General features: G+C 40.4%; 3 protein-coding genes across 6 annotated transcripts in view; 1 reads left to right on the top strand and 2 right to left on the bottom strand.

Annotated features, from left to right (window-relative positions):
• Positions 1–14,829, top strand: part of LOC311059501 (myoferlin-like) — a 48,914-nt gene extending 34,085 nt beyond the window's left edge. For 2 of the 3 annotated variants that reach the window (XM_084077501.1, XM_084077500.1), the window contains 25 exons: positions 105–275; positions 1,154–1,232; positions 1,470–1,547; positions 1,833–2,014; positions 2,543–2,701; positions 2,861–2,962; positions 3,333–3,494; positions 4,021–4,186; positions 4,616–4,692; positions 5,139–5,204; positions 5,739–5,837; positions 6,301–6,429; positions 6,766–6,921; positions 7,201–7,292; positions 7,662–7,832; positions 8,026–8,174; positions 9,087–9,226; positions 10,772–10,860; positions 10,978–11,073; positions 12,133–12,274; positions 12,421–12,520; positions 12,851–13,044; positions 13,160–13,269; positions 13,871–14,018; positions 14,384–14,829. In XM_084077501.1, coding sequence (XP_083933627.1) covers positions 105–275; positions 1,154–1,232; positions 1,470–1,547; positions 1,833–2,014; positions 2,543–2,701; positions 2,861–2,962; positions 3,333–3,494; positions 4,021–4,186; positions 4,616–4,692; positions 5,139–5,204; positions 5,739–5,837; positions 6,301–6,429; positions 6,766–6,921; positions 7,201–7,292; positions 7,662–7,832; positions 8,026–8,174; positions 9,087–9,226; positions 10,772–10,860; positions 10,978–11,073; positions 12,133–12,274; positions 12,421–12,520; positions 12,851–13,044; positions 13,160–13,269; positions 13,871–14,018; positions 14,384–14,422 — 3,096 coding nt within the window. In that variant the 3' untranslated portion in view covers positions 14,423–14,829. Of the gene's footprint in view, positions 1–104; positions 276–1,153; positions 1,233–1,469; positions 1,548–1,832; positions 2,015–2,542; positions 2,702–2,860; positions 2,963–3,332; positions 3,495–4,020; positions 4,187–4,615; positions 4,693–5,138; positions 5,205–5,640; positions 5,653–5,738; positions 5,838–6,300; positions 6,430–6,765; positions 6,922–7,200; positions 7,293–7,661; positions 7,833–8,025; positions 8,175–9,086; positions 9,227–10,771; positions 10,861–10,977; positions 11,074–12,132; positions 12,275–12,420; positions 12,521–12,850; positions 13,045–13,159; positions 13,270–13,870; positions 14,019–14,383 lie in introns of all 3 variants that reach the window. The other variant, XM_084077502.1, reaches the window with a different exon arrangement.
• Positions 14,830–17,593: 2,764 nt separating this feature from the next.
• aarsd1 (alanyl-tRNA synthetase domain containing 1) lies at positions 17,594–23,271 on the bottom strand. 2 transcript variants are annotated; one of them, XM_084077888.1, is made up of 13 exons: positions 23,163–23,271; positions 22,274–22,402; positions 21,623–21,782; positions 20,933–20,990; positions 20,224–20,380; positions 19,888–20,004; positions 19,644–19,774; positions 19,203–19,269; positions 19,006–19,097; positions 18,860–18,914; positions 18,680–18,774; positions 17,962–18,122; positions 17,594–17,898 (listed from the first exon to the last, which is right to left on the bottom strand). In XM_084077888.1, the coding sequence occupies exons 1-12, from the start codon at positions 23,199–23,201 to the stop codon at positions 17,984–17,986; spliced, it is 1,239 nt and encodes a 412-aa protein (XP_083934014.1). In that variant the 5' UTR covers positions 23,202–23,271; the 3' UTR covers positions 17,594–17,898; positions 17,962–17,983. The 2 variants fall into 2 exon arrangements, with proteins under 2 accessions (XP_083934014.1, XP_083934013.1); XM_084077887.1 differs by having other exon boundaries at positions 17,594–18,122.
• Positions 23,272–23,933: 662 nt separating this feature from the next.
• ptges3l (prostaglandin E synthase 3 like) lies at positions 23,934–26,527 on the bottom strand. The gene is made up of 7 exons (XM_084077799.1): positions 26,395–26,527; positions 26,034–26,147; positions 25,814–25,880; positions 25,359–25,457; positions 24,963–25,052; positions 24,485–24,547; positions 23,934–24,189 (listed from the first exon to the last, which is right to left on the bottom strand). The coding sequence occupies exons 1-7, from the start codon at positions 26,457–26,459 to the stop codon at positions 24,181–24,183; spliced, it is 507 nt and encodes a 168-aa protein (XP_083933925.1). The 5' UTR covers positions 26,460–26,527; the 3' UTR covers positions 23,934–24,180.
• Between the last annotated feature and the right edge of the window lie 910 nt (positions 26,528–27,437).

Here is a 27,437-nt window from a genome sequence, read left to right as displayed (position 1 = left end):
ATGCTTGATGACAATTCATTACACACATTTGATTGAATTGTTTTAATTGCTCTAAGTAACCAATTTTGAGCTTCTCATTGATGCATTATAATCTTTGATCACAGCGGCAAGAGCATGGTGACCGAGAGGGCTGGGAGTTCTCTTCCCTGATTGGCTGGAAATTCCACAGGAAGGAGCGGTCATCAGACACCTTCCGTCGCAGGCGCTGGAGGAGGAAGATGGCGCCAGAAGACCGCCTTGGAGCCTCAGCCATCTTCAAACTGGAGGGGGCGTTGGTGAGTGACAGTCATCTCTTTTCTCCTTTTGAGATTGTGAAATCAAATTGTATTATATTTGAGATGCAAATCTAATGTTTTTTTATTGCTGTGCAAACATAAACAATCTGCAATATTGGTTTCCCCACTGGGGCGCCAGTTTGGCATATATTTTTATTTTGTTTAATTATGCAGACGGGATAGTGCGTAGACCACATACTGTAATTGCGCGAACGTCTCTGGTTTGATCCTGGCTGAAGATCTTGTTAGTTCATTATGTCTGTCCCCCTCTCTGCCCTCAGTTTCCTGTCTCTCCACTGTCCTGTCTATATAAAGCAAAGATTATCTTTAGAAAATGAATCATTGAGAAGTTCTACAGCGATCTGATTTCTTTTGCAGTGTAAACCAATGACATGTGAGGCAGTTTAAGCTTAAATCCAGGATGTATTTGAATGAATAAGTAATTATCTGTACAGGAAAATATGTTAATACAATATAACTAGCACATCTGCAGTGGGTAGAGATGGTCTCCATACTGTAGTAGATCATGCTGCTAACTTTAGCCACTGCCCTTATCTAACAGCTAACGTTGCAATAGCTAAACAGTTACTTTCTGGTAAGAAGATCACAGGCAATTAGCTTATTATAGGACTAATGTCGATCTAATGTTATTGTTAACATTTACTCTGCTGGATTGCTGGAAATTACTCTGGATTTGTTACTTGGATAAGGCTACATCACCGGTGTGTGTGCCATTAGATGCACTGCCCTCTTTATAGTTCAGACATCGTTGTAATTACCTCTCTTTGTCAGGAGAGGGAAACAATGTATATAGTGAAACATACAGATTACGGCTTTAAATAGTTATAACGATAATGTCATCTTGGTTCACTGTGCAGGGCGTTGATACAGATGGCAAGGATGATGCCACCAAGCTGTTTGGGGACAACACACCCACTGTGTCCTGCTCATTTGACAGTAAGTGACAGAAGCACAGTGTATGTGTGTATGCAACAACACATACACACTGTCTTTTCTTTCTCACACTTTCAACCTGGCATCCCTATTTTGGGCATGTCCTTACTATATATATATCTATATAAATATCTTATCTCTATATAAGAAATAAACTATAGGGCTTAAGTGGTTAATATAGGCGATTATATGCAACGCACCACCACAGAAAGTCATGTTGATTGTGTTTTCTCTCTTTAGAATCATACATGTACCATCTACGTGTCTACGTATATCAGGCCAGGAACATGGTGTCCATGGACAAAGATAGCTTTTCTGGTAAGCTCCTAAACGGTGATCAAATACTTCTTCAAAGGGATTGAAATGCAATCAAATAATTTATGTACTGTGCAAATATTAGCCTTTTCTGGATGAAGGGATGAATGCGGACAAAGGAATCAATGGATATTTTAAAAAGAAAGCATAACAAAATGTATGACCCTCAAATAATTTATGTACTGTGCAAATATTGGCCTTTTCTGGATGAAGGGATGCATGCGGACAAAGGAATCAATGGATATTTTAAAAAAAAATGTATGACCCTCTCTCTACTTGTCCTCACAGATCCATATGCACACGTGTCCTTCCTGCATGTCAGTAAGACAACAGAGAAACTGCGAGCGACACTCAACCCAACCTGGGACCAGACTCTGATTTTCGATGACATTCAGATCTACGGAGACCCCCAGAACCTTGCTCGCCGCCCCCCCAACGTTATCCTGGAGTTCTATGACATGGACCAAGTGGTAGGTCTCTTGGGAGATGAGTTCTCTGTTGAAGTATTCAAAGTAGCTGTGCTGCCAGGCTGCATTGTTGCAATCTATAGCACCCTTTGTTGGATTATCTTGGTAAATGCAAATGTCCAGGAGTTGCATAGTAATAAGTGGCTGTGATGCATTGTGCTTTTTCATGTTTTGTTCCGGAAAACTCTGGTGTTTTCATTTCTTTTCCTATTAATTCACATGTTGCCTTATAATTATTCATAAAATAGTGTTTGGTAGATCTTGACTGTAGACATAACCCCTTGCACGCCATCCATGCTGATTGGTTGTAACATTGATTTTAATGTTGCTAACTGCTGTATTCTTATTCTATATTATATGTGACAAACACTTTGAACCATCAACATTAGGCCAACATCTAAGCTTATCCTACTGTTGCACGTTTTGTAAATCTGCATCCGTTAAAGGCCTTGAACACTCATATAGGTGTTTTAATGTACTCACTCAGGCTCTTCACACCTGGGAATTATTGTAAATGTTCCTCTTTCTCAGGGTAAGGATGAGATGCTGGGACGGAGTGTTTGTATTCCTCTGGTGAAGCTCAACGCAGGGGTGGACCAGACCCCCAAGCTGCAGTGGTGTCCCATCATCCAGAAGGGACAGAGGGCAGGAGAGGCACTGGTGGCAGCTGAACTCATCCTTAAAACCCAGGTTTTTAATTATGAATATCTATATGAGTGGACTCAGGTTTTTGATCAAGAATCACAGCGTTTTATGTCAGCAGATAAGATAATACTGGATCTTAATTAATTGTACATTGAATTGAAAACATTTGTCTCTCTCACTCACACTTTTGTCCCGTCTCTCCAGGCGGGGGAATCAGACCTTCCTCTTGTTCCTCCAAAGAGAGCGGAGAACCTCTACATGGTTCCTCAGGGGATCCGGCCTGTGGTGCAGCTCACGGCTGTGGAGGTAAAACTATTTGACATGCAGTACACACAAAAGAGAAATGTATTTATAAAATGTACCGTCAGCAGTTCAACTTCTGTAGTTTTAACCACTTTCAACCTGTCGTCCGTATTTGTGGCATGTCCTAGGTAAAACAAATGTCAAAAATAGCAGATGTGAGCTTATAGAGCTGCTATTTTTGCTATTCGCCATACGATGAATACGTATGGATTAAGTGGTTAAGGGCAGTAGCATCAGGGAGGAACAAATGCAACAAGCCTGGTAGACTTCGATCCTACGTGATCCTGCAGCAAAATGTGTAGTTCTAGAAGCAGACGAGTACACTTTCATTTGATGTGTCTCTGAATCTGTGTGTGTGCATTTCCACATCCAGATCCTTGCGTGGGGCTTGAGGAACATGAAGCCGTACCAGCTGGCTGGTGTGACGTCTCCCAGCCTGGTGGTGGAGTGCGGGGGACAGAGGGTAGAGTCGGCTGTCATTAAAAGCATGAAGAAGAGCCCCAACTTCACCACCTCTGTGCTCTTCATCAAAGTGGTAAAGTAAAGGGGGGGGGGTTGGATGAGGTGGGATGGGATAAACATTTAAACAGGATTTGGGATGGGATAAAAAATGTACATGGTTCGGGCGTCCGCTGGCCTAGCGGTCCAGGCGCATACCACATATGCTGGTAATCCAGCTTGACAGCGTGTCGCGGGTTCGACTCCCGTTTCCGACGACCTTTGCTGTATGTCTCCCCCCCCATCTCTCTCCCCATTTCCTGTCAGCCTAATGTCCTGTCCAAATAAAGGCATAAAAGCCCCCAAAAATATCTTTAAATTTAAAAAAAAAAAGAATGTACATGGTTCAAGCTGTTCTCTTCCTGAGATGTGGTCATTCCCTTGATTCACGATTATGCAGACATGCAAAAGTGTCACTTTTCAGCTACAGTCACCTTTCTGAACCCAAATAGGGCAATTGTGTCACACCTGACCCGAAAGAAAACAACATGTTGTCACCTTTTTCACCTCGGGGCTGTTTGCATGCCTGATTATGTTCTTCTCAATTCGTCCCCTGTTGTCAGCTGCTGCCTAAGGATGAGATGTACACTCCTCCCATCGTGCTGAAGGTGATTGACCACCGTCCTTTCGGCAGGAAGCCTGTGGTGGGTCAGTGTACAATCACCTCTCTGGAGCAGTTCAGATGCGACCCCTACGTCATCACTGCAGAGGGGGCCATGGCCTCCAAGAGTAAGGAATCATCCCCACACACACACACACACACACACACACACACAGACACAGACACACACGCTCATGCCAGAAAGGAACCAGCCTTAAACCTAATTTGTACGTCATTGCAATAGCATTGTTAGCTTGAGGTCTGTTATTATTATCGTGTGATGTATTAAGTATACAGTAAGTAATACAGTAAGTAATACTGTATTGTATGTTCATGTAGTAATAGTCTTATATACACATCCTTAAAGACCAGAATAAACTGATGTATACCCACACATGAGAAGGAAATCAGACATTTGCATGCTCACAACATGCACATTGATGACAATTCATTACACACATACACATATACACGGTACATAACACTGGCATACATTTGAAAGTAGTCCCCACTCACACACGCTGAAAGTAATCATGTTGTGTTCCCACCATTGACAGTGTCTTTGATGATGGCTTCTCCAGCCGGACATGTTGCTATTGACATGGAGGAGTCCAGACCACTACTAGAAACTCAGGTAGATTAATTAATCTGTACTACTGTAAATCCTCATCTTGATTTTTCAATACATGTATGTACAGCATTTCCCTGTATTAAGCTTGTATTAAAAAACAACAATGTTAAATATTATTTAACATTTGTTGAAAAATGCCTAACTGTTTTAATATAATTCTGACTCAAAGCTTACACATATTTAACTTATGTTAAATATATTTAAAGTTAAATATATTTAACATGTTACATATTAACCATCTAATCAGATTATCTAATGAAATGTAGACCAATCAGATGCAGATTATCTAATAAAATGCAGACCAATCATAGTCTCACTGAATGACTCGCTGATGATCACATTTTACAGTTTATCCTATTTCTAATTTGCATAGCTTTGTTCAATTTACTAAGAAGGGCAGAATTTGACCCTCTGGTCAAATCTGATGCTCCTGTCACTCTGACTTGCAGTTTATGTACAGTATGTCAACTGCACTCGACAAAATGGCCTCCCCTTCCTCCCACTTTGTATGTATGGTTACTTTTATGGCTTGCTAATTCACACAACTGGGCACCAATGACACCAAAGGGCTGGCTAATGACACACCTAATAAATAGATATCCTTTCTCCAGAGACTTAAGATTGCTTAATTCACAGTGACAGCTCGACAATGGCTTCAATATTTCCACAATGGCTTCAGTAGTTCCACGCAGGCTTCATTAGCTTCACAATGTGCATATTTAGCCTGGTGGTTGTGATTGCACTTGAATACACTTTACACAAATAATTGTTTCTTTCCAATCACAATCACGGGATCACTTTAATTAATCTGCAACTCATCAATTTTGCTCTGAAGCTGTCTAATCCTTACTTATACCTACATTCACAATAATGCTGTTCTTGCTTTTACTGTTTATTTACTACTGACCTTTTTATCTGTTTTATGTTGCATCCCATCCTCCTTCTCCAAAGCTTGTAGAGAAGGTAAGATTCATGATGATAAAACTATATTAAATCAAATACAACATAACGTATGCACAAATGTTAAAGGGATTAAACCTGTTCATCAGGAAAAGGAGACGGTTGATTGGTGGAGTAAGTTCTATGCCTCTGTGGGAGATCAGGAGAAATGTGGTCCATACCTGAAGAAAGGATATGATACACTAAAGGTAAAGGCGAATGCCTTTTATTTCCTGCTTTCACAAACTGGCTACAAATACATTGTTTTTTGCTTTGTTTTATCATTTATTAAATGTTTTCAAGCTGGCATCCCATATAGCTAACACATTGTAAGCTTGTATTTAGATAATGAGCTTATAGCTTTGTTTTGCTATTTTTGTGCAATGCCGTCGTTCCATAAACTATAAGATGGAGCTTAAGTGGAGGAGGAGTCCTAGGAGTCCCCCTCTTACAAAATGCTAACATCAGTCAATATATTATCTACAAAAGAATGTTGAATTTAGTCTTAAATTTGTATATCTAATTTTGGAATGAAACAATGTGATCTCCCCCTCTGTCCCTCTATGCAAAGGTATGATGGTAAAAACTCTTAAAGCATTGACATTTTGGCTTGTGAAGTAGGCCTTCTGTTGCACAACTATACATCAACTGAATCTGACAATGTGTTGTCAGGTGTACGACACTGAACTGGAGGATGTCCCAGAGTTCCATGGGCTGACCGACTTCTGTGACACGTTCAAACTGCAGCGAGGCAAAAACGAAAACGGAGACGACGACCCCACGGTGGTCGGAGAGTTCAAGGTAAAGGTTCCTGTTCGGGTTCTCCCCTTTTCACACTGTCACATAAACTGTAAAATCACCACATACCGCAATTAAATTAACACTCAGGATTTTACAGTGTAAAAAAAAAAACTATTCTATAATAATAATAATAGTAATAAACTTTATTTATATAGCACCTTTCATACATAAATGCAGCTCAAAGTGCTTTACAGGGTAAAAATACAAAAAATAAAATAAAGCAAAAGAGCTTTATAGAATGAATCATCTGGGCCCAATTGACCAACCCCTGTGGACATGACTAATATTCTGACGCCCTGTTCTTCATGTCTTCATGTACTGTATGCACTATCACAGGGTTCATTTAAGGTGTACCCTCTGCCAGATGACCCAGGCGTGACCGCCCCGCCCCGTCAGTTCAGAGAGCTGCCAGAGAGCGGACCCCAGGAGTGTCTGGTCAGAATCTACGTGGTCCGAGCCCTCGAGCTGCAGCCCAAAGACAACAATGGCAAGGTATCGGTTTTATTTTTTTTGTTTTCCCATCTCACCTACCCCAATTTTTTAAATCATTGTATTTTATCATGGTCACATTAATATATTGTATTAATCGTGTTCATTTTTGTGAGTAAAACTAACCAAAGGTATGAGATGCTCGCTGGTATACAGTAAGCATTGGGTGGCAATAAAGCAAACATAATATGTGTACACACATGCAGATTGTGCACACACTCGGTGGCACACAAGCGCCCACACACAGTTGTTTTTTAAACGTACTGTCTCTACCCTTCTCAGTGTGATCCATACATCAAGATATCACTGGGAAAGAAATCCATTGAAGACAGAGACCATTACATACCCAACACTATCAACCCCGTGTTTGGAAGGTACTGTACATTATACAGTGCCAATGAATAAACTGTGAAGAAATGAATCACTTTAATGCAGTCTTTTTGAAAATACAGCACCCATACGGTGTCCTGATGGCTTACAATAAATCAAGTGTTAATTAAGGATCACAACATCCTGTATCTTGACACCACATCTTTACCTAATACCACATCTTTACCTGTTTCTTGTCTTTTTTCTTTCTGTTTTGAAATAAAAAGTAATTATGTTTTATTTATTTTGTTAGTCATTTGTTTCTCATCTATAAGTTCCTGCATCTTGTTATAACTTTTTTTTCACCATCTTTCTCCTATATATGTTCTAAAAGTGTGCCACTAAATTAATAACATTTTGTTTCTGTCGGACAGGATGTTTGAGATGACGTGTTTCCTACCTCAGGACAAGGACCTGAAGATCTCTGTGTATGACTACGACGTTCTGACTCGCGATGAGAAGGTTGGTGAGACGGTGATTGACCTGGAGAACCGTTTCTTGTCCCGATATAACTCCTACTGCGGCGTGCCACAGACTTACTGCACGTGAGTAAACAGTGCTGGCATGTAATATGCAACGTTGAGGGAATTCTTATTTTTGAAAAAGTCAAAATATGAAACATTAAATTATATAAAGATATAATGAATAGAATGTCAACTGCTGTTATTGGCAGTTAAGTTCATGTTGATTGGGTGCTGTAATGCCATTAATAAATGTTCTTGGTTTCTGTTGATGTAGTTCTGGTGTCAACCAGTGGAGGGACCAGCAGAAGCCGTCTCTGATGCTGGAGAACTTGGCCCGACTCAAAGGCTTGTCCAAACCCAGGATTGAAGCCAATGGCACCTCGCTCACCTTCAACGGCAAAGATTACACGCTGGCTCAGTTTGGTAATGTCAAATATAAAAACCTTCACATTTTTAATTTATACTCAGGGGTGCACATAACTTTTTAGGTCTGGTACGCAGAAGAGCACCTGGAGATGTGACTTGGTGCGCATGGTCCCGTCCCGTTTTGTCAACGGGGGGGGGTTCAGCACGGTGCCCACCGGACAGTTTTGTCAACGGGGGGGGCGGGGGGGGTTCAGCCCGGTGCCCACCGGACAGTTTTGTCAACGGGGGGGGGGGGGGGGGGGCGAGAAAAAAAGGACGCTCTGCTTCTAAATTCCGCCGATTTTCGCCGTTTTTTTTTCTCACGCTGTTAGGTAAAGCCCCCAAGGTTGGTGCCCTGTGCTGCTGCGCTGATTTTATCCGCCAGATTGGGACGTTCACGGCATATTTTGCACCATTACGGTGTGTTCATCATCGGTGACGAGTGCCTCTAACAGCCGCTGCTGGCTGCGTGCACGCAGCGAGGCAATGCGAGGCGATGCGAGGCGACGCGAGTCATATCTCTACCCCTGTGCCTAATGGCTGTACATGGGGCCGACGGGTGCTTTAGAGTGATTGTGTGAGTGTGGCTTCAGGACGTAAATTCCTAGCCTCGATCTCCAGGCTTTTACTTTTTAGTTTTGCTAAAAAATAAAAGCTTGGAAATTCCTGTCCCAGCTGTTGGTGCGCAAAAGCGCCTCGCGTCGCCTGATGTGGTGCGCATTTTTTATTTTGGGTGCGCATGCGCACCTGCGCACCAGTTATGTGCACCCCTGTTTATACTGTACGATGATGTGGTAAGAGGGTGCTGGTGTTTGTTTTTGACAGTCAATTATAAAAATGTTTACCCATTACCATTTTATGATCATTGACAACATAAAGCATACAGTTTGTCATAATGTTGTGTTGTGTGTATTGTCTGTTCACATGCAGAGTTGAACAAAGAGGTGCATCATCATCTGGGTGAAGCTCGGGAACGTGTCTGCCTGCATGTCCTCAGAACACAGGGTCTGGTCCCTGAACATGTTGAGACCAGAACTCTGTACAGCAGTTTCCAGCCCACCCTCTCTCAGGTCAGAGGTCATGACATGACAGTCAAACTTTTTTATGTCAAGGACCCCCAAATTAACATATATGGCCATGGACCACTATCTGAAAATATTTTATGCCAGGGAACACACCATACAAGATTTGTGTTGTTAAAGGAGCTACACCATGAATTTAAAAAATAACTAGAAAAAGTGCTCCTCGGAGCACAACTCTCCGCCAGAAGACTTGTGTTGGTTCGAAGGTCGCGAAGGTCGCTATCCCTCTTGTATATGTAAGTGTCCTATCCATCCTGTCTGGGTAAGTGTCCTCTTCCGTTCATTCTGTGTAAGTGTCCTATCCCTCCTGTCCTATCCGTCCTGTCTATGTAAGTGTCATATCCCTCCTGTCTATATAAGTGTCCTATCTGTCCTATCTGTCCAATAAGACAGATAGGAACAATTGGACCGCGACTACTTGACTACTTCCGGTTCGAAGGTCTGGGAGTGAGTGGCCGGATTTTCGGTATTGGAATCTGGCTTATCACAGTGACACATGTATTTATAGGTCGCTATCCCTCTTGTATATGTAAGTGTCCTATCCAACCTGTCTGGGTAAGTGTCCTCTTCCGTTCTGTCTGTGTGAGTGTCCTATCCCTCCTGTCTGTATAAGTGTCCTATGTCATATCCCTCCTGTCTATATAAATGTCCTATCTGTCCTATCTGCCAATTATGTATCAGCCATGCAGCCATTTCATGGTTCCCGTCTTACCTCACTCTGACAGTGGCAGAGACACTGTCAGAGTGATGCCATGTATATATAGGCCCGGTGGCGTCACTAGCCAATCAGATCACAGTATTTCACGTGTCACGTGAGGCTTGACCAATCGGTGTGTCATGTTTATAAAGTGAAAACGCAGTGATAACAATACTCTCCTGGCGGAGAGTAATAATAATATTTAATATCATATTGTTTATGCCCTCAAACGTTTTTCAAAAGGTTTGAGCCTAAATCAAGCCTCAGATATACTCATTCCAACTAACTTCTCTCTGGCTTATAAAGCACTTTCACCTGCAATACCACATTGTCCTGTTTGGCACGGGGCGCTATTGAGCCAGTTTGTATGCATGTTATCTCCTGGTTATGTGTGGAAAAAGTAAAAAAAAAAATACGAAAATTTTTAAAAAAAAATTAAAACTGAAAAATGGGAGGAATTGTTCCCAGACCTGACGTAGGCAGGGGGAACAAATCTGACGGACTGTTTTCAGACCAATTTACATAAAAACCACAGATAGCCTATGAAAGCCTGCATGCTCGAAGTCGGGTATTTGTTGGAACAGAAGAGAGGTGGGGGAGACCAAAAACACACAAAAATGAAGAAAAAGTTAAAATTCATGGTGTAGCCCCTTTATAATGTTTCATATATTATCAAATGTTTAACATTCTTCTAAGATCTTTGGGAAATGGCAGAATGTATAAGCTCACAACGCGTCGCAGTGCAACATAAAGTGATGATGATTGCATGGCTGCATAGAATTGTAATGAGGGGCTGCATGTACATTTGACATCATACATACATTGTCTCATTTTAGGGGAGGCTTCAGATGTGGGTGGATGTTTTTCCAAAAAGAATCGGGGTCCCTGGAGCTCCCTTTGACATCGCACCACGCAAGCCTAAGAAGTATGCTGTATTTTGTTATTTTACCTTGTATAGTCATTCTCTGCCTGGGTCACCGGAGTGTAGATACTTGCTTTTATATGTCACCCGATAAACAAAGATTGCTTCTGAATTTCTCAGGAATATTCTGCGAGTGGTTATTTGGAACACCCAAGATGTCACTTTGGATGAGACGAGCATCACTGGAGAACACATGAGTGACATCTACGTCAAAGGGTAGGGTGATGGACAACACACCTAATGTTGCAAATTAAAGACGTCATGAAATGGCTCTATGCAAAAACTTTAGCTCAGAAACGGAGGCGTGTTTTGGCTTAATCAATCACAGTCTCAGCCGGCGGTCCCGTCCCCTCGGGCTATGGGATCAAGGGCTCTACACACAACACGGCTCGGAGCGCAGCTGACTCTTTGTATCTCGTTGTACAGAGAAGCACTGCTGATGCCCATTTATGAACTGCATTGCTTATTTCTCACCTCCAATGTTTACAGATACATATTTTAATGTACTGTTTAAGTTTAATACGAGTAATGCACTGTCATCTTGAATGAAATTCAAAACGGAGCATCCCTGTATAATTAAAAGCAGGTCTGTTTGGAGGGGCTATGGATGTGCTATGGGAATAACATGGGTGAATAAAATCATGATTCATATTTATTGGTAAGGACTTGCTGATGCAATCATGCAGTATGTTTGTGTTTGACAGGAAGTCATTAAGATTGGTCCCTTTTTAGGGACTTTTGTAACCTGACTCAGCCAGATGGGGGCGGTATTGAGTTTCACAATACACCCTGCATCTGGGATCGCTCAGGGAGTTGAGCTACCCGGTTGCTGCGTGTATGAACCAATCAGCGGCTGCATGGGCGGGATCATCAATCACCTGCCAAGTAGCTTGAAAAAATGAAACGCCGTCTTGCATCGATTCTGCTACCGGAGTCTCATATCATATGGAAGTAGGCTGTGAAACAAAATGTGTGACGCAAGCTTCTTCCATTTGGCGGAGTCAGGTTAGGACTTTTGAGGGACAAACATAGAAAATAATTGATTTCTCCAATGATTTTGGCTCCTAATTGTTTGGTATGTCCTCATTATCACCACTGATATGTCCTAAAAGGCATCTATTGTTTGGTATGTCTTCATTATGACCACTGATCTGCTCTAAATGTGTGATTTCTTTGTTGTTGTTGTGGAAATCTTTCATTTCATTGTCACTTTAAGAGTTTATTATGTACTTATATGGACCAAATACAAGTAAAATCTATAATTGCCTCTACCAGCTGGATGCCTGGCATGGAGGAGGACAAGCAGAAGACTGACGTCCACTACAGGTCTCTGGACGGAGATGGCAACTTCAACTGGAGGTTTATCTACGAGTTTGACTACCTGCCTGCTGAACAGCTCTGCCTGGTGTCCAAGAAGGTATGTCAGCTGGAGTAGGCAAAATAACTACTTTAAAAATACTTTTCCTGAAGAAGTTTACAGATAAGACTGGATGTGTGTAAATGTCATTCTAATTATATTGATGTAATTTGGTTGTTTTAAAATTTCATGTGTTTTCTCTTCAGGAACATTTTTGGAGTCTTGACAAATCGGAGTTCAGGACCCCCCCTAAGCTGATTGTTCAAATCTGGGACAATGACAAGTTCTCTTTGGATGATTATTTAGGTGAGGCTTTCTTATAAATGGTAACCAAATACACTTCATGGTCTGAATTTATTTACCTACTCGTTTCCACAAAAACCTGCCTTCACATTGTAATTCTGAACTGTCCAAATGTGTTATTACCAAGCATCAAGTCCTGTTATTATTTACTTTCAGTATAATAAATTGAATGAAGCGCACAGAGTAGGGTGCAGAACATATCCTTTATAAATGCTGAACAGCTAAAGCAAAAGTGTTAGTTTGAAATGACCCCCCATTTTTGCACTCTTGAGTTAAACTATCACTTTGCCATAGGTTGATTGTGATCTGACAACATTGTAATGACATCCACAGGTACAGTGGAACTTGACTTGCGTAACCTGACTCCTCCAGCCAAGAGCGCACAGAAGTGCAAACTGGAAATGATGGAGTCTCTGGATATTGGAGTACCACGGAAGGCTGATCACTCCAAGTCTCTGTTTGCACAGCAGTCTGTGAGAGGCTGGTGGCCCTGTGCAATAGAACAGGATGGTAAAAAGGTTCTGGGTGTAAGTAGAGGCAAACATGGCCTTTCCACAACTGTGCTAATAATACAGAACTCCTTACTGTTATTATGTTATCATTTATTTTGTGTTTATTTATCTGTTTGACCCTGTTTTATAGGGCAAGGTGGAGATGACACTAGAGATTGTAAGTGAACAGGATTCCGATGAGAAACCTGCAGGGAGAGGCAGGGATGAACCCAACATGAACCCCAAGCTTGACCCACCAAAGTAAGAAAGCCCAATATATATTCACTTCAGTATTCACTGGAGCGGTACAATAATTCCAGTCCATCTAACAGTGGTTCCCAAGTGGTGTGCCAAGGCACACTGGTGTGCTGTGAGACAAGTCCAGGTGTGCCTTGGGATTTTGTGACGACTACACATAATTTATTGCAACATGTACAACTGTACAAAAAGTTTAATTTACCATACAGTACTTTGTGCACACTCATTTCCCAATACAGAGGCAAATTCTATAATTCATTTAATTTGTTATTTTTGTATTTAATCAAATCATGTTTCAAACATAGTGAAAATAGCAGATCTACACGATCCTGTAGATCTGCTATTTTTACTATGAATACTGGTGTCCCTTGAGATTCTGACTTGCTTGTTAGTGGATGTTGAGCACTAAAAGTTTGAAAACAACTGATCTAGAAGATGCAAGGCTATGAGGTTTGCTTCATACAATACATGTAGTATTAATGTTTGACTATAAAGAAATCTATAAAACATGTTTTTTGTATGGCACATTACATACTCTCATAACAGTTTTTTCACGTTAAAATAAATATTTGCCCTTTTTCTTTTTTACCCAAATAACCACCAGACGTCCAGACACATCCTTCTTCTGGTTCACCAGCCCCTTTAAAACCTGCAAGTTCATCGTGTGGAGAAGGTTCAGGTGCCTCTTCATCGGACTCATTATTCTGATTTTAGTGCTCCTCTTCATCGGCATCCTCCTCTACTCTTTACCGGTAAGGATGGCCAAGTTGGTGTCACATCCATGACCCTGTCAGACCATCTTTTGATCCATTTTTGGGACCTGACTCACTGGTTGAGCCACTGCTCTGCAAAAAAAGCATGCATGAGGCTCAATACTCTTACGTGCGTTGTCATCAACATAATTCAGAGTAATTGGTTTCATCACTCTATTTATCTAATTATACCTAATGTAAGTATTGATAATCAAGGAACTATAAACAACGTATATTGTAATGGGATTGTCCATTATAGGTTTTCTTACTCACTTAACACAGAGACACTGGAGTACTAAGTGCTTAATAATGACATGATCTGAAGAAGTACTGATTTGATTGTTGTTTTTTTTTGTTCATTCCAGAACTACATCTCAATGAAGATAGTGAAGCCATATCAGTGACAAGATGCAATGGAGCCAAAGGCTAATTTAAACCTCTCACGAGACCACGGCCACTGGATACACCTTCAAAATAAATGAACAGCGTTAAACTACATTTTAATGGGAGAAACTTAATGCACCTTTGCACATTAGCAAAACACATTCTGCACGCTTTTCAGTCCTTTGATAAGCATACCATACAGACTCATATTTGCCCACTCCCCCACTATGTTCCATTTTTCTTACTCTCACAAATCTACACATTTGCACTTCAATGCACAATTTTCTCTGAAATCTTACTCTCACAAATCTACACATTTTCACTTCAATGCACAATTTTCTCTGAAATATCTCAAAATCGCTTAGATTTTTTTATTAAATGTATTTTAAATAAAACCAAAATAAATAAAATGAATGGACAAAAGTGATGGGACCAATTTTATTTTGGACAATCAAACATTTTCTGTAGCTCTGTGAGACTTCTGCAGCTGTTAACATGTAGTTTGGCCCCAGACTGCTCCAGCTGTCTCAGGTTTGATCGGTTTGCAGCTGTTGTCACATCAACATCAAGTTGTTTGGAGATGGTCATGTTGCCTTTACCAAGAGTGTCAATTATTTTCTTAATGATCTCCTCAGACAACTGCCCTTTTGCTTTCGTCACGTGCACTGCAGTCTCTATTTAAATAGCCTTAAAGCCTCACTCAAGTACTTTTATTAATGAATAAAATGTCATTTTGTCCACTCTGTATGGTAGTGTTAATACAATATAATTTAGAAACAATTGGGGTGGTTTTATTTTGTCTCCCTGCTCTTCTATTGAGACATTTAGATCATGTCAAAGGTCATGTCTCACCTAGACACAGGATCTGACACGAAGTTTGACATGATGGTCAAGATTACATTTATCCCCCGAGCAAGCAGGCCGGCTCTATTAGCTCAATGGTAAAAATGTCTGCACTTGAGCATGAAACCGGGTTCAAATCCTGGGTAGAAGAGGAAAGTTACATAGTGCTGCTTTAATGACTAAATTCTTTTTTTTTGTTAAAAAGTTAAAGCTCTATTGTCTGTTATGTTATAGTAATCATTACTATGAATTTGGTATCCCGAACTGAAAATGAAAATGCAAGAGCTGGAGAGACAGGGAGACCATAGTGCTAAACAAACACTCATTAGCAAGGATTGCTAGCAAAATGTAGAGTTATTTAACACTTTTAAACACACACACACACACACACACACAAATCTTTACTGCACCTTTTTGAAGTAATTGATTTTAAATCTGTTATATTTTCAAAGAAGTACCAACAAATGTGTTGAGGCCATTTTAGAATATCTTTGAAGAAACCATTCATCTCTATTCACAGCTTCTTTGCTTTATTCTATGACATTAGAATAATCAATAATAAATCTCTTAACAGATTCAGAGTAGCAAGTTTATGATGGGAACAACCATTTAATCCCAGTTTGAGCTGCAAAACAATTTATACTTTCTAGCACAACACCAGTAGATGTTGCATTGTATTCAGTTGGAAATGCGAGAGTTGTCAATTAACCTTGAAGCTGCTCACTATTACAAATGTGTGACAGCTGTTCAAAGCACCGATCTGTGTTGGAGAGAGTGGGGAGGGCAGGTGGCTTAATGTCTGCCAATGACACCTTTCCCAATGACAACAAACTGACTTACAGTACATCCACCTCCTGTATAAACAGCAGACAGAGTAGTCAACTTTAACTTCCTGCGTGACATCACCATCTCCCTGCCACTGGAAGATACTGGCTCTGAAACCAAAACACTCACAGCTGGAAGCGATAGGATTGAGAAGAGATCCCCAATAGGCCGCCCCCTGTTGTCATGAAGCAGCGTTGAGGAAATTAATTAGATAAATACTGTTTGATTTGAAGAAATGACAATGTATTGACTACGAGATGAGGAGGGTGCTGGTCTGGACTGTGGTGTATGTTTTGTTTTTGTGTAGGTTACTTCCATAAGACCAAAGCTTTGGTCTGATCATGTTCATCAGCAATATGTTGACATACAGTATGTCATAGAAATATGTGTTTTTTTATTGTATAGTTCTGGGCTAGCTTTCCCAGAAGCACCTTGGCATTGAAATCATCTTTGATGCAGTGAGTAGCAAGGAATATAACTACCGTATGTTTTTGCCCCATTCGTTACATGGGTGTTGATTAACAAATGACCTTGTTTTGCGCTATTAACCACTTAAACCCTGGATACTAAGTTCACCAAGGTCCCCAAGGGTTTTATACTAGGTCTGCTCCTTCTTTACAGAATCTACCCCAAATTTCTTCCCCGAAATTAGTCTATCTACATGCGTTGCAACACGTGAGCTTGTACATGAGCTATTTTCACCAAATGTTCGTCCCAGAATTTGGGACGCTAGGGTTCAAGTTGTTAATTGCACTCAAGTGCTCAGGTTGGGAACCCATATATTCATGCATATTTCTCCTTGTTGCATTTAGTTCTGTTTGAAATATGACCATATTTTGTAGCTGAAAACAAGTCAGTTTCCTGGGATAAGTGTGCTTTTACCGGGATAGGTAATGTGTCATTTCTCAACAATGACTTGTCAGCTCCCAATAGCCAATGTGTGCAGTCTGTGACTGCGGACCGGACCGGGCCTCTCTCCATGGAGCACGACCTGGACACGACCGTGGACTTCTACTACACTACACTATACCGCATATTATATTATCTTAAACATTTTTATATTATTCCATTATATACTGCATACACACTATTGCTGTACTATATTATACTATCATATGCTAGTATCTTACACTATTATATTTGCTATTATTGTTATTGTTACTGCTTGCACTGTATCTCTTTCTGTCTCTCCTCTGTCTCTCCCTTTCTCTCTCTCTTCTTTCCCCCAACACGGTCGAGGCAGAAGGCCCCCGCCCTAGAGCCTAGGGTCTGCCTGACGTTTCTTCCTGTTGAATTAAGAGGGAGTTTTTCGTTGCCACTGTCGCAAAATTGCTTGCTCAGGGTGGGATGTTGGGTCTCTTCTCTACATGTAAAGTGTCTTGAGACAACTTGTTGTGATTTGACACTTTAATAAAATTGAATTGAATTGAATTGAATTGCATCGGTACACATAAAGCGGGTGATTCTGAGATCACATATCTAGAAAAAACCTGGACAAAGAAAAAGGCTGATTGTTATTAAAGTTGTATTTAGATATTTACAGTACATTGTTGTATTATGCAGATGCCTAATCATATACATTTAAAAAGACAAAATCATCACATTAACCACATCTGTACATGTGTATTAGAACAAGTTGTGTTACCACAAAAACAAACAAAAATGAAATAAAGCTGAGGTAATCTAGTCACATCTCCAATAACGGTGCGCTCTTGTCAGACATTGTTCATTAGTTTGAGATTTTCTGAATGGTAGACCATACACACAGTAAAATCTCAGTGTTTATTTATCCATTTGTAACTGAGAGTACAAATGTAACCAAATGGACCTTATGGATCCATTTGGTTACATTTGTACACTCTCAGAGACAAATGAACACTGAGGATTTAACAGTGTGTTAGTCAGTGCAGGGTTTATTCCTCCTCTGAAGTGTGATGGTTGCAGCACTGCTGAAGTAGGAGCTCCACCTCTGCTCTCTGTGCCAGGCTGTTGGCTTTACCTTGGAAGCGCCCGTTCTTCCCTGCTCCCTTCCCCTGGAGTATCTCAAGCACCCTGCAGAGGGCAGACACAGTACAGCAGCATTCAGGGGACAATAAAGGGGGGGGGGGGGGAGATACAGTCACTTGAGTTCTAACATTTTAAGTATAATCATGTGTATGGTGTGCACAATTATTAACCCACTCCACCCGGAAAGTAAAGGACATTAAGCAAGTTAAGCACAGTACGTCCCACACCTTTACATTTATGTGCCAAATTCAATCAGTTCCCCAGTTAGTTCTCATCTTGCATTGTTGACTGGCAGAAATTAATTTTATTGAGTGTCAATACCATCCACCTTTTTGCACCTTACTTGTAATGTAGCAGCAACAGATGCTTTTAGTAACAAAATGGTTCATGTTTGCTTTCTCATCATAAATATTGAAAATGAAACTGTGGCATAATCGCAATAATAATCTCGAGATGCTGTGCAATAATGGCACTGGTATGCTGATCTACGACATGAGGCTGAGGTCCAACTGCAGCACTCTAGTATAATATATAATTTCTCATGTTATAGCACTACCTCCTGTGTACTACTGCATGTATACAGATCTGGTGGTATGTCTTACCGTGGTCCCATCTTGGTCACTGTTCCACTGGGCCCGGCAAGCAGAAACAGCCCAGGTCCCTTCTCTTCTCCAACGGTCAGGAATACCAATGTTTCCTACGAGCAGACAGTAAGAAGTCAGTGTTGACAAAAAGGTCTTATTGGTAAGAGAAACTCAGACTGTGTTAAGATAAAATCTTACCTCTGTGCCTATTTCTTTGGCAATGGTGTTCATGAACTCGTTATCACCTTCTTTTCTATGGGCAGAAAATGACATAAGCGATAACAGTTTCCATTCCAAAAGAAATGGGAATTCTGTTGGATATGCTGTTCAAGAGACTCACTCACTTGTGCAAGCTGAAGAAGTTTCCTCTCTGTGGGTTGCTCTTGAAGTTCTCTGCAATGAGGACAGCCATGTCTCGCAGGAGGCTCAGGTTACTCTGCCAGATGAAGCCATTGTTTAGCAGTTACGATAAGTGTAATGTGAGATTACTGTACGTTTACAAAGGAAATCCAGGGTATATTCAAAGGATTTTCTGGCTTACTTTCTGTAGCAGCTTAACAGACTTCTGGAGTTTGTCTACTGCCTCTACATGCTCGTCAGGCCCAGTTCTGTTGAAAAGACAGAAAGAGAATTTTCTCAGATAAAGTTGATTCACAAGGTCTTGGAATTAGGTCTGCACTCTGCACATTACTGAAAGTTGTTCTTCAGTGAGATACGTGTTGACAGAGCTTCGCAACATAAAATGGCTTTTATCCCTTTGAGAGAACAATTTAAGAGAGAAATTAGATCATGCTCTGGGTTTACTCTGAGTATGAGAGTTTTCTTTGAACTTGCATGTTTGCTCGTATGCCAAGCATTCAATGTAGAAAACTACAGCGGTTAACTGGCCTACTGTTTTTCAGATGGTTGTGCGATCCTATTTGGAATCACTCATTTGGGATTATGATCGTGTAGACATGTACTGTAGACTAGAGTAACTCACTTCAACAGAGAAACCAGCGACCGTTCTGTGCTGTAGCTTTTCTCAGCATACTTCAGAACCCGGTTCCCTGCCAGGAAAATCAAGTTGGTTTTATTCTTCTTCCCTTTCTCCGTCCCGAGCAGCTTTATTACCTAAAAGGAATTATTTGAAAGTGTTATAAAGGTGAAAAAAACATATTATAATGAATCAATTATATAGATTTTTGTGATTGTGTTTCAGTGTGCCCGTTAGTCTGTTGTTCCACCTGTAAGTGACTGAGATTAGACACATGGGTTCCACAGCACATGTTGGCATCAACACCCTCGATATCAACGATCCGAATAGGTCCTGCATGATCATCTGGCAGACCTCTGCTCCTCACCTGTGTAAAGATTTACCCTTATTGGTCATATAAAACAGGTAGCATGCTGGGTTAATCCATATACATATTGTCTTTTAGTCATGAAATTACAATTATACAAAATAAATAAATCGGCACCAAAACATTTTTTTTGTCTATGTTGTGTTGTTTGTGAATGAAAAAGAGTGAGTGAATAAATACATATAAGAAAATGCAATGGCAGAGATACAGAGTGCTTACCTTTTCCACAGCGGGGTCGTCTATAGAGAGAAGTTGTACATTGACAGGGACCTGGGCTCTGATCTTGTCATTGACAGCTTCCTCCAGGGCCTGCAGCTGGGCAGGCTTCATACACGGAGTGTCCAGCTCTATGGAGCTTCGCTGACGCCCCAACTCCCTGCAACAGCCCAGACCACAGAGACAGCGGTCAAAAGAGGAGCGTCTGTCTGAAAATGATCTGGAGAGTTGATACTGATGATAATTAAGGTTTTGCGTCCAAGTTGCTGCAGTGACAAACGGAAAGATGAGAGAACTTGATTGATCAAGTGGGAAATATTCTAATTTTAGTGGGCAAAGTTTGATATAGCAGCGATAGCATTTAACCCTTAAAATATTTATATACTTAATCTATTACTCACTCCATGGAGACATTTTTTCTTTGATTTTTTTGTTTTTGTCGCAAGCCAATAATTTGATGACCGGCGGCGGCTCCGGTAGGAGACTCAAAATGTCAACTTTGAGTCTCCTACGGGAGACATTAGCATCTTTCCACCGGTCATCAAATTATTGGCTTAGGAATGCGACAAAAACAAAAGAATCTCCATTCATGGGGTGTGTAATTGATAGAAAATAAGTAATTTTTTGGGGTGAACAATCCCTTTAATACAATGGGTGCAATTGAAAAAACTGCATTTGTGTCATTAAAGTGAATGGGAAATCAAGAATATACCAGGATGTGGTCTTGTGTCCAAACATGCTATCTGCCAATGCAGTGATCAGGTGTTGACCTAATTGAAAAGAGAACAAGAGTATTTAGCAGACGCTTCTATAGAAACTGTACTAACAGCCAAAACAACAGGGTTTCAGTGCAATACATACACAGTGAAATTGGGAAATTCGGAGAGAATATTTCACTACCATTACCTGTAGCGATTGGGCTTTTGCGGCCTGTGCATTTAGGCTTATTGAGGATATACGGCTAGCAAAGTCAGTATCATCTTTTAAATTCAATTCAATTCAATTCAATTCAATTTTATTAAAGTGTCAAATCACAACAAGTTGTCTCAAGACACTTTACATGTAGAGAAGAGACCCGACAATCCCACCCTGAACAAGCATTTTTTGCGTATAAATCACTTCTGAAAACATACTTTTATGTCAAGGTCTTTTGATAGTGTGTATTTTATTACCTATTTTATCTGTGCTTATTTCTTTTATCTTTTTCTTGTTATCTTGTCATCTTGTATTTGTTTTTTAAAGCACTTAGTAACACTGTTTGTAAAAGCGCTATACAAATTAATAATATATTATTAATTATTATAATTATTATTATTATAACTATTCTGTGTTTCATGAGGAATGAACCATGGCATAATAAGTTATAGATTATGAATAAACGCCTGGCCTAATTTCAGCTCACCTGAGTGCTGCTGCATGTGGTCAAACCTGCGGTCCCAGTCCACCTTCAGCTGCACCTCCTGCCCCTCCTCCAGAGCAGAGCGCACAAAGTGCACGGCCTCAGCCCCCTGCCTGGTCACCCTCAACACTGACACGTCTCCTATCAGCCCATGGTCATCTGGCTGAGGAAGCACAAAGCAGGGCATGACTGTAAATTGAATTCATTCAAATGTGCAGGCATGCAAACAGCCCCGAGGTGAAAAAGGTGACAACATGTTGTTTTCTTTCGGGTCAGGTGTCACACAATTGCCCTATTTGGGTTCAAAAAGGTGACTGTAGCTGAAAAGTGACACTTTTGCATGTCTGAATGTGTGTGTGCATTATTTAACCACTTGAACCCCAGCATGCCTATTCTGGGGGGAACATTTGCCAAAAAATAGCGGATGTACAAGTTCACACTGTGAGCTTGTAGATCGGCTATTTTTGGCAAAGAGATTTGGTTTTAAGACAGAAAAAAAGCAGTCCAAGTACAGTTGTAACTCAGCTCAGGTTTGTTTTTTTGAAGAATAGAGGGTTTAGTGGTTAAAACACAACCAATTACAACTTGGGCTTAATTGTACCTGAACTGAAATTGAATGATAAACATATTGTTATTACTGCAAATTCTGCTTACTTGACCACCTCCCTCAGGAAACAAGATGGTGTCTTGGAGTTTGACATTAAAACCCTTCAGGGTTTCTTTCTTTCCATTGACTTCTTGCTTCAGTTCGGCAGGGCAGCAGGACACCACTGAGGTAACAAACTACAACGGAAGAATATAACTTAATGCAAGACAAAGGCTGACATTCAACTGCTGTGTATCCTTACAGTGGATTGCGATTCTTAGTTAAATTTGGCCAAGCTTTGTGTGTCTCTTATGCTTAAGCATCAGGTGCATGAGGGCTTTTACTTCAAAGCTAGCTTAATGTGTGTGCATAAAAGTAAGTAATAACAGCGTTATTAACATGTCGCTATACCTATTGCTTTAAGCAAGTGTTACTATGATAGGATTAGCCTTGGATCAAGACTATCATAGATCCCAAGCCATAAGTGCTTTCTTGTGTTTAGAATCCTCTTAGCAGACCTTGTATTGAACTGCACTTCTCTGTGATTGTCTTTGCAAACTGTTAATAAAGTATTCAATCAATCAATCAAAAGCAGATGTATTTTATCGATTTTGACATTTGCATATCTATCATAGATACAAAAGTAAAAGTCAGACTCGATGAAATACATCTATGATGGACTTGATCCAAGGCTATGATAGATTATAATTAATACAGGTCATTAGGCTGTGCACTGCATTCATTTAACAGGCTACATGTACAGTAAGGTATGTCACTGGACAGTAAAACACGTGTTTTCCATAAAACCACATAACTATTAACTAGCACCGTGCTAACGCTAGCTACTGTTAGCTTGTATCAGTTGTATGAATGAAAGAGCTGTCAGGTTCTCCAGCTTCCATCAAGCGTCTGGTCTTACAACGTGGACTAATCGCATGCAGCTAATTCATTCCATACCTCTTTCATATAGCAATCCCGCTGACACTGGAAAGCCATGTTTAAATGAAGAAGACAGTCAAACTACAGTCACTCACTTCTTACTGAACAGCTGTCAGTGAGTACGGAGGGCAAGTTGGGACACATTTCATGCAATTACAGTGGCGAAGTGGGCCTAGCCCTGGTCCAGAGCGGAGAACTCACTCGCTCTGGACCAGGGTTAAAGTGGGCCCAGCGAGTACAGAAGTCCTGACGTCACTCGTTCATCCCCTGGTTCGTAAAGTAATTTCTCTATGGAGAATAACATTGTGTCATCATAGAATCGTCTCATATAAAAATTGGAGTAAAATCGCCGGGGTCATTTGTTTATTTTTGGAAAACAGTTCTTATTTGACGCAATATTAAACACGTCTATGGGAATTCAGAAGGGGGGGGACCGCGACCCATGTAGGAGGATGTGTAAATTACGTCAGACTTCGGTGCTCTTATAACTATAGCCTATGGCTTTCTAGCCTAATGTGTTAATGTTATAGACTATACCTAATGTAGATTAGGCCTACGTTTTGGGGGTCAAGCTCAGCTGAGAAACTAGTCTATGCAAATCCTGTCTGTCTGTCTGACTGTTTGTCATGTATTATGAATTCTCACAGCATCTTAGGAACCATTATGGAGGGCCAAGCTCTACCCTGTGCAAGCCAATCAATGTTTATAGTTCATGCCTCTAGGTTTGCCTAACTGACTGTATTTCACCAAAACCAATACATTTTCTCTCACACAGAAGTTGTTTAAAATCATTTTATTTCAACTCTACGCAGCATGCACAAAGCAATAATGTATGTCATACAAAATGTCACATATATGTAAAAGCAGAATTTTTGGACAAGCCAACAAACTTAAAAGTCGGCACAAAAGTGAACACAAATGTACAAAGTTTAGCACATGATCTAGGTGAGACATTATCAGTGCACTTCTCATGGCAGCCAACAAAGATCCAGATCCAGCCACGTGCAGATCCAGAAACAACCATGGGAAACAACCATCAGTCAGACTGAGGGAGAAGAAGAAGGTGATCACAGTTCATTATTTCATGTTAGGATAATATTGGAAAATATAATTTGTGTTGGGGGTAAAGCATAACATAAGTATGAATAATGTAATAATATTACTATCATGAGTATATCATTCATTTTACAAATTGGGTAATATTATTACAGTTACTATGTCAAGTATTTCTTTCAGAAACTATAAATGTATTATTATTATTATTAACTATAAGGAAATAAACAATGATAAGGCTGGAGTCCTGTGGTGGGAGGGGTGATATTGTAGATTACTACACTTACATCACTGAAATCATCCATAGAAGGTTTTGGTCCCACGTTTTTGTTGCCCATGTCAGCTATCATCTGAAAAGGAAGACCAAACCTTTATACACTGTATACACACTTTCATACTTTTTTTACAATGAGTATTTTGCTGTTTTACTTCCACTTCCACACAAAATGTGAGAGAAACAGCACATTGAGATCAACTGAGATACAGTACAATGAGATTAACTGAGATATACTATAGCTACAGCCCACTGAGATCAAGTCAGATATTATATAGCTACAGCACATTGAGATAAACTGAGATACAATGGATTGAGATCAACTGAGATATAGCTACAGTACATTGAGATCAAGTGAGCTACAGCTACAGTGCATTGAGATCCAACTGAGATAGCTACGAACAGTACTTTGAGATCAACTGTGATTTACTGTAGCTATAGTATATTGAGATCCAGCTGATCTTACAGATAAGCCCTTAAGCTCAACTCACTTCCAGATAGTTTTTGCACTCTTCCTCTCCATCATCATCCTCATTTGTCCAGTCTCTCCAATTGTCATAGTCCGTAGCGATCCAACTGGGCTGCAGAGAAACATGGAGAAAGACCACGTGATGAATGTGTTAACCAATGAAGCCCTATATAAGTCACCATAAGATGTGACAAATAGCAAAAAAAGAACAAAAAAAGAACCAATCTAAAAGCTCACAACTCATCGCATTGTGAGCTTGTAGATCGGCAAACACTGACAGTTGTCCTGTAGTCCTGTACTTGTACTGTCAGTGGCAGTGACAGTACAAGTACAGGACTACAGGACAACACATATAGCAAATGAATATATTTCAAAGCAAGTTTTACTGTATGTCTTGTTGATTTTTCAAAGCACATACCCTGGCCTCATCTTTCTGGAGTCGAGGCCATCCGACATTAGGCGTGTGCTTCCTCAGCAACATACGGATGCTACGATCATACACCCTCGTACTGCAATCCTTTTGAGCAAGAGGAGGATTAGCTGGAAATATAGCTACCTTTTACATTTTTCATTAATATTCTTTATTATATTCATATTTTGATACAATGTTTGTATAATAAGCAGATATGTCACCTGACCTAAACCTTTGCTTTAGGATCACATAACCACTAAACCCCATATGGTTGAGGGGAGTCCCTCAGGGCTCTATGCTAGTATAGTGTCTTTTCTGTTTTCGCTCGACATTGACATTTGCTAAAAATAGCAGATTGACAAGCTCACAACGCTTGTTTATCTGCTATTTTCTGCGAATGTTTTCCCTCAGAATATGGATCCCGGGGTTTAAGTGAATAATACAAAAAAGTGGATGCTTACCCCGATCATGAGTTTGCCATAGAGGTTCAACTCGTTGTAGATGACATCATCATCATCATTTTTGCAACTATTGTGGGTACACAGAAGATACAACAGATTATTACACACAGAGGACACAATAATATTATTACACACAGAGATTGCAATACACACAGAGGATAGGCTACAATAGATTTGAGTGAGAAAGAGAAAGGGAGAGAAACAATCATTCTTGACTCACCATAGAGTAATTTTTTCCTTCTGGATATCAAGCAGGACATTCTTTGGTCTCTGCACCAAGACGTTGACAGTGACATACTTTTTCCTGTCAAACCATATAAACTTTGCTGGTTGGCTATTAGGAAACAAAAACACGTTATTATTATTGGTATAGCCTACTCAAGCTCAAGTATTAGGTCAATGATGATGATGACAATTATGAAAGTTTATTCAAGAGCACTCTATGACCGTATTCAAGAGAGACTATAGTCTGCTTACTCATGAGGATTTACTCACATTAGAGGCACATGGTGTCTCTTGACACAGAGACGCCAAACCAAGATTTAACATTACATAGTGACAAACAAACTCACAACACTTACCTCTCCTCTGGCCTGGCAATCAAAGGAGGCTTGTTTTTTTTGATTGATTGTACAGAACTAGCCATTTCGTTCTGTGGACAATTCAGAAGGTATAAGCTTTTTGTATGGTATTCCCTCTTTGCTGAGAGTGCTTGAACTGAGAACAGAGAGGTGGTACAAACCGCCTGGTATCTCTCTGGCACTATTTTTAGACCAGTTGTACCACTCAGCTGCTTGGGGGACATGACTCCCGGGCCTCAACCCCGCCCTCGACCCTTTGGGGGTTGGCTGTGGAACTCTCGGGAAAGCTGAGGAATCTGCTGGTTTCCAGGACCACCCCCATTTGGATGGGAGGGGGTGGAGGAGGGTTGGGGGAAGGTGTTAAAGGGGCTCAGGTCAACAAACACAAACAGACAAACAGCAACATCAACAGATGGCATTCTCACAGGTTGATGCTGGATGAGCCCCACATTGTTTTGTGTGAATATTAGAGGCAACTTTTCCTTTCATTATTTATTCCATTTATGGTTTTACTTAGGCCTACATAATTGCATTAATTAATGTTTGGAACCAGGCTGGATTGCCAAGGATGTCCGAGCAAAAGTAATTTACTCTTTAAGCTTATGTACCTAAAGACCCAGACAAAACCATGAACCTGGAAGGTAGTTGGATTTCAACAAATGAACAAGGCTAAAATATAGAAACATAAATTATAACAACTAAATACAAGAAGAGTGTAAAATTGGCTATTTTGTCCAAAATTGTTAAAAAATAAAATATGTAAAGTACATGATTATCCGACCTAAATGTATCCTTCAACTTCTTGATTATGCCAAAAATGATTGAATATACTGGTTTTGTAGTAATTTGTAGCAATTGTAAAAAAAAAAAAAAAATTAGACCTTAATTGTCGAATGTTGACTGGATGCACATGACATAAGTGCATGTATTTTTCTCCAACAGTACAGTAATAGCAAACAGCCACTATGTGTCTCTGTAGGACAGGAAGACTCAGGTCGCCCCCTAGTGGTGATACTGTGGAAGTCAGACCGGAAAAGCAATGT

This window comes from Gymnoscopelus microlampas (assembly GCF_963454915.1).
Source record: "Gymnoscopelus microlampas genome assembly, chromosome: 14".
NCBI lineage: Eukaryota > Metazoa > Chordata > Actinopteri > Myctophiformes > Myctophidae > Gymnoscopelus > Gymnoscopelus microlampas.
This window is presented reverse-complemented; position numbering and strand designations above follow the sequence as displayed.

Bases quoted from the DNA above. Each gene is read 5' to 3' on its own strand.
- aarsd1 (XM_084077887.1), bottom strand. From the start codon at position 23,201: ATGGCTTTCCAGTGTCAGCGGGATTGCTATATGAAAGAG. The intron at 20,991-21,622 runs GTGAGCTGAAAT...CTTTTCAATTAG, and splicing joins CCACATGCAGCAGCACTCAG to GTCAACACCTGATCACTGCA. The intron at 19,098-19,202 runs GTAAGCCAGAAA...TTCATCTGGCAG, and splicing joins CTGTTAAGCTGCTACAGAAA to AGTAACCTGAGCCTCCTGCG.
- ptges3l (XM_084077799.1), bottom strand. From the start codon at position 26,459: ATGGCTAGTTCTGTACAATCAATCAAAAAAAACAAGCCTCCTTTGATT. The intron at 25,881-26,033 runs GTGAGTCAAGAA...TACCCACAATAG, and splicing joins AAGGAAAAAATTACTCTATG to TTGCAAAAATGATGATGATG. The intron at 25,458-25,813 runs GTAAGCATCCAC...CTTGCTCAAAAG, and splicing joins ATGGCAAACTCATGATCGGG to GATTGCAGTACGAGGGTGTA.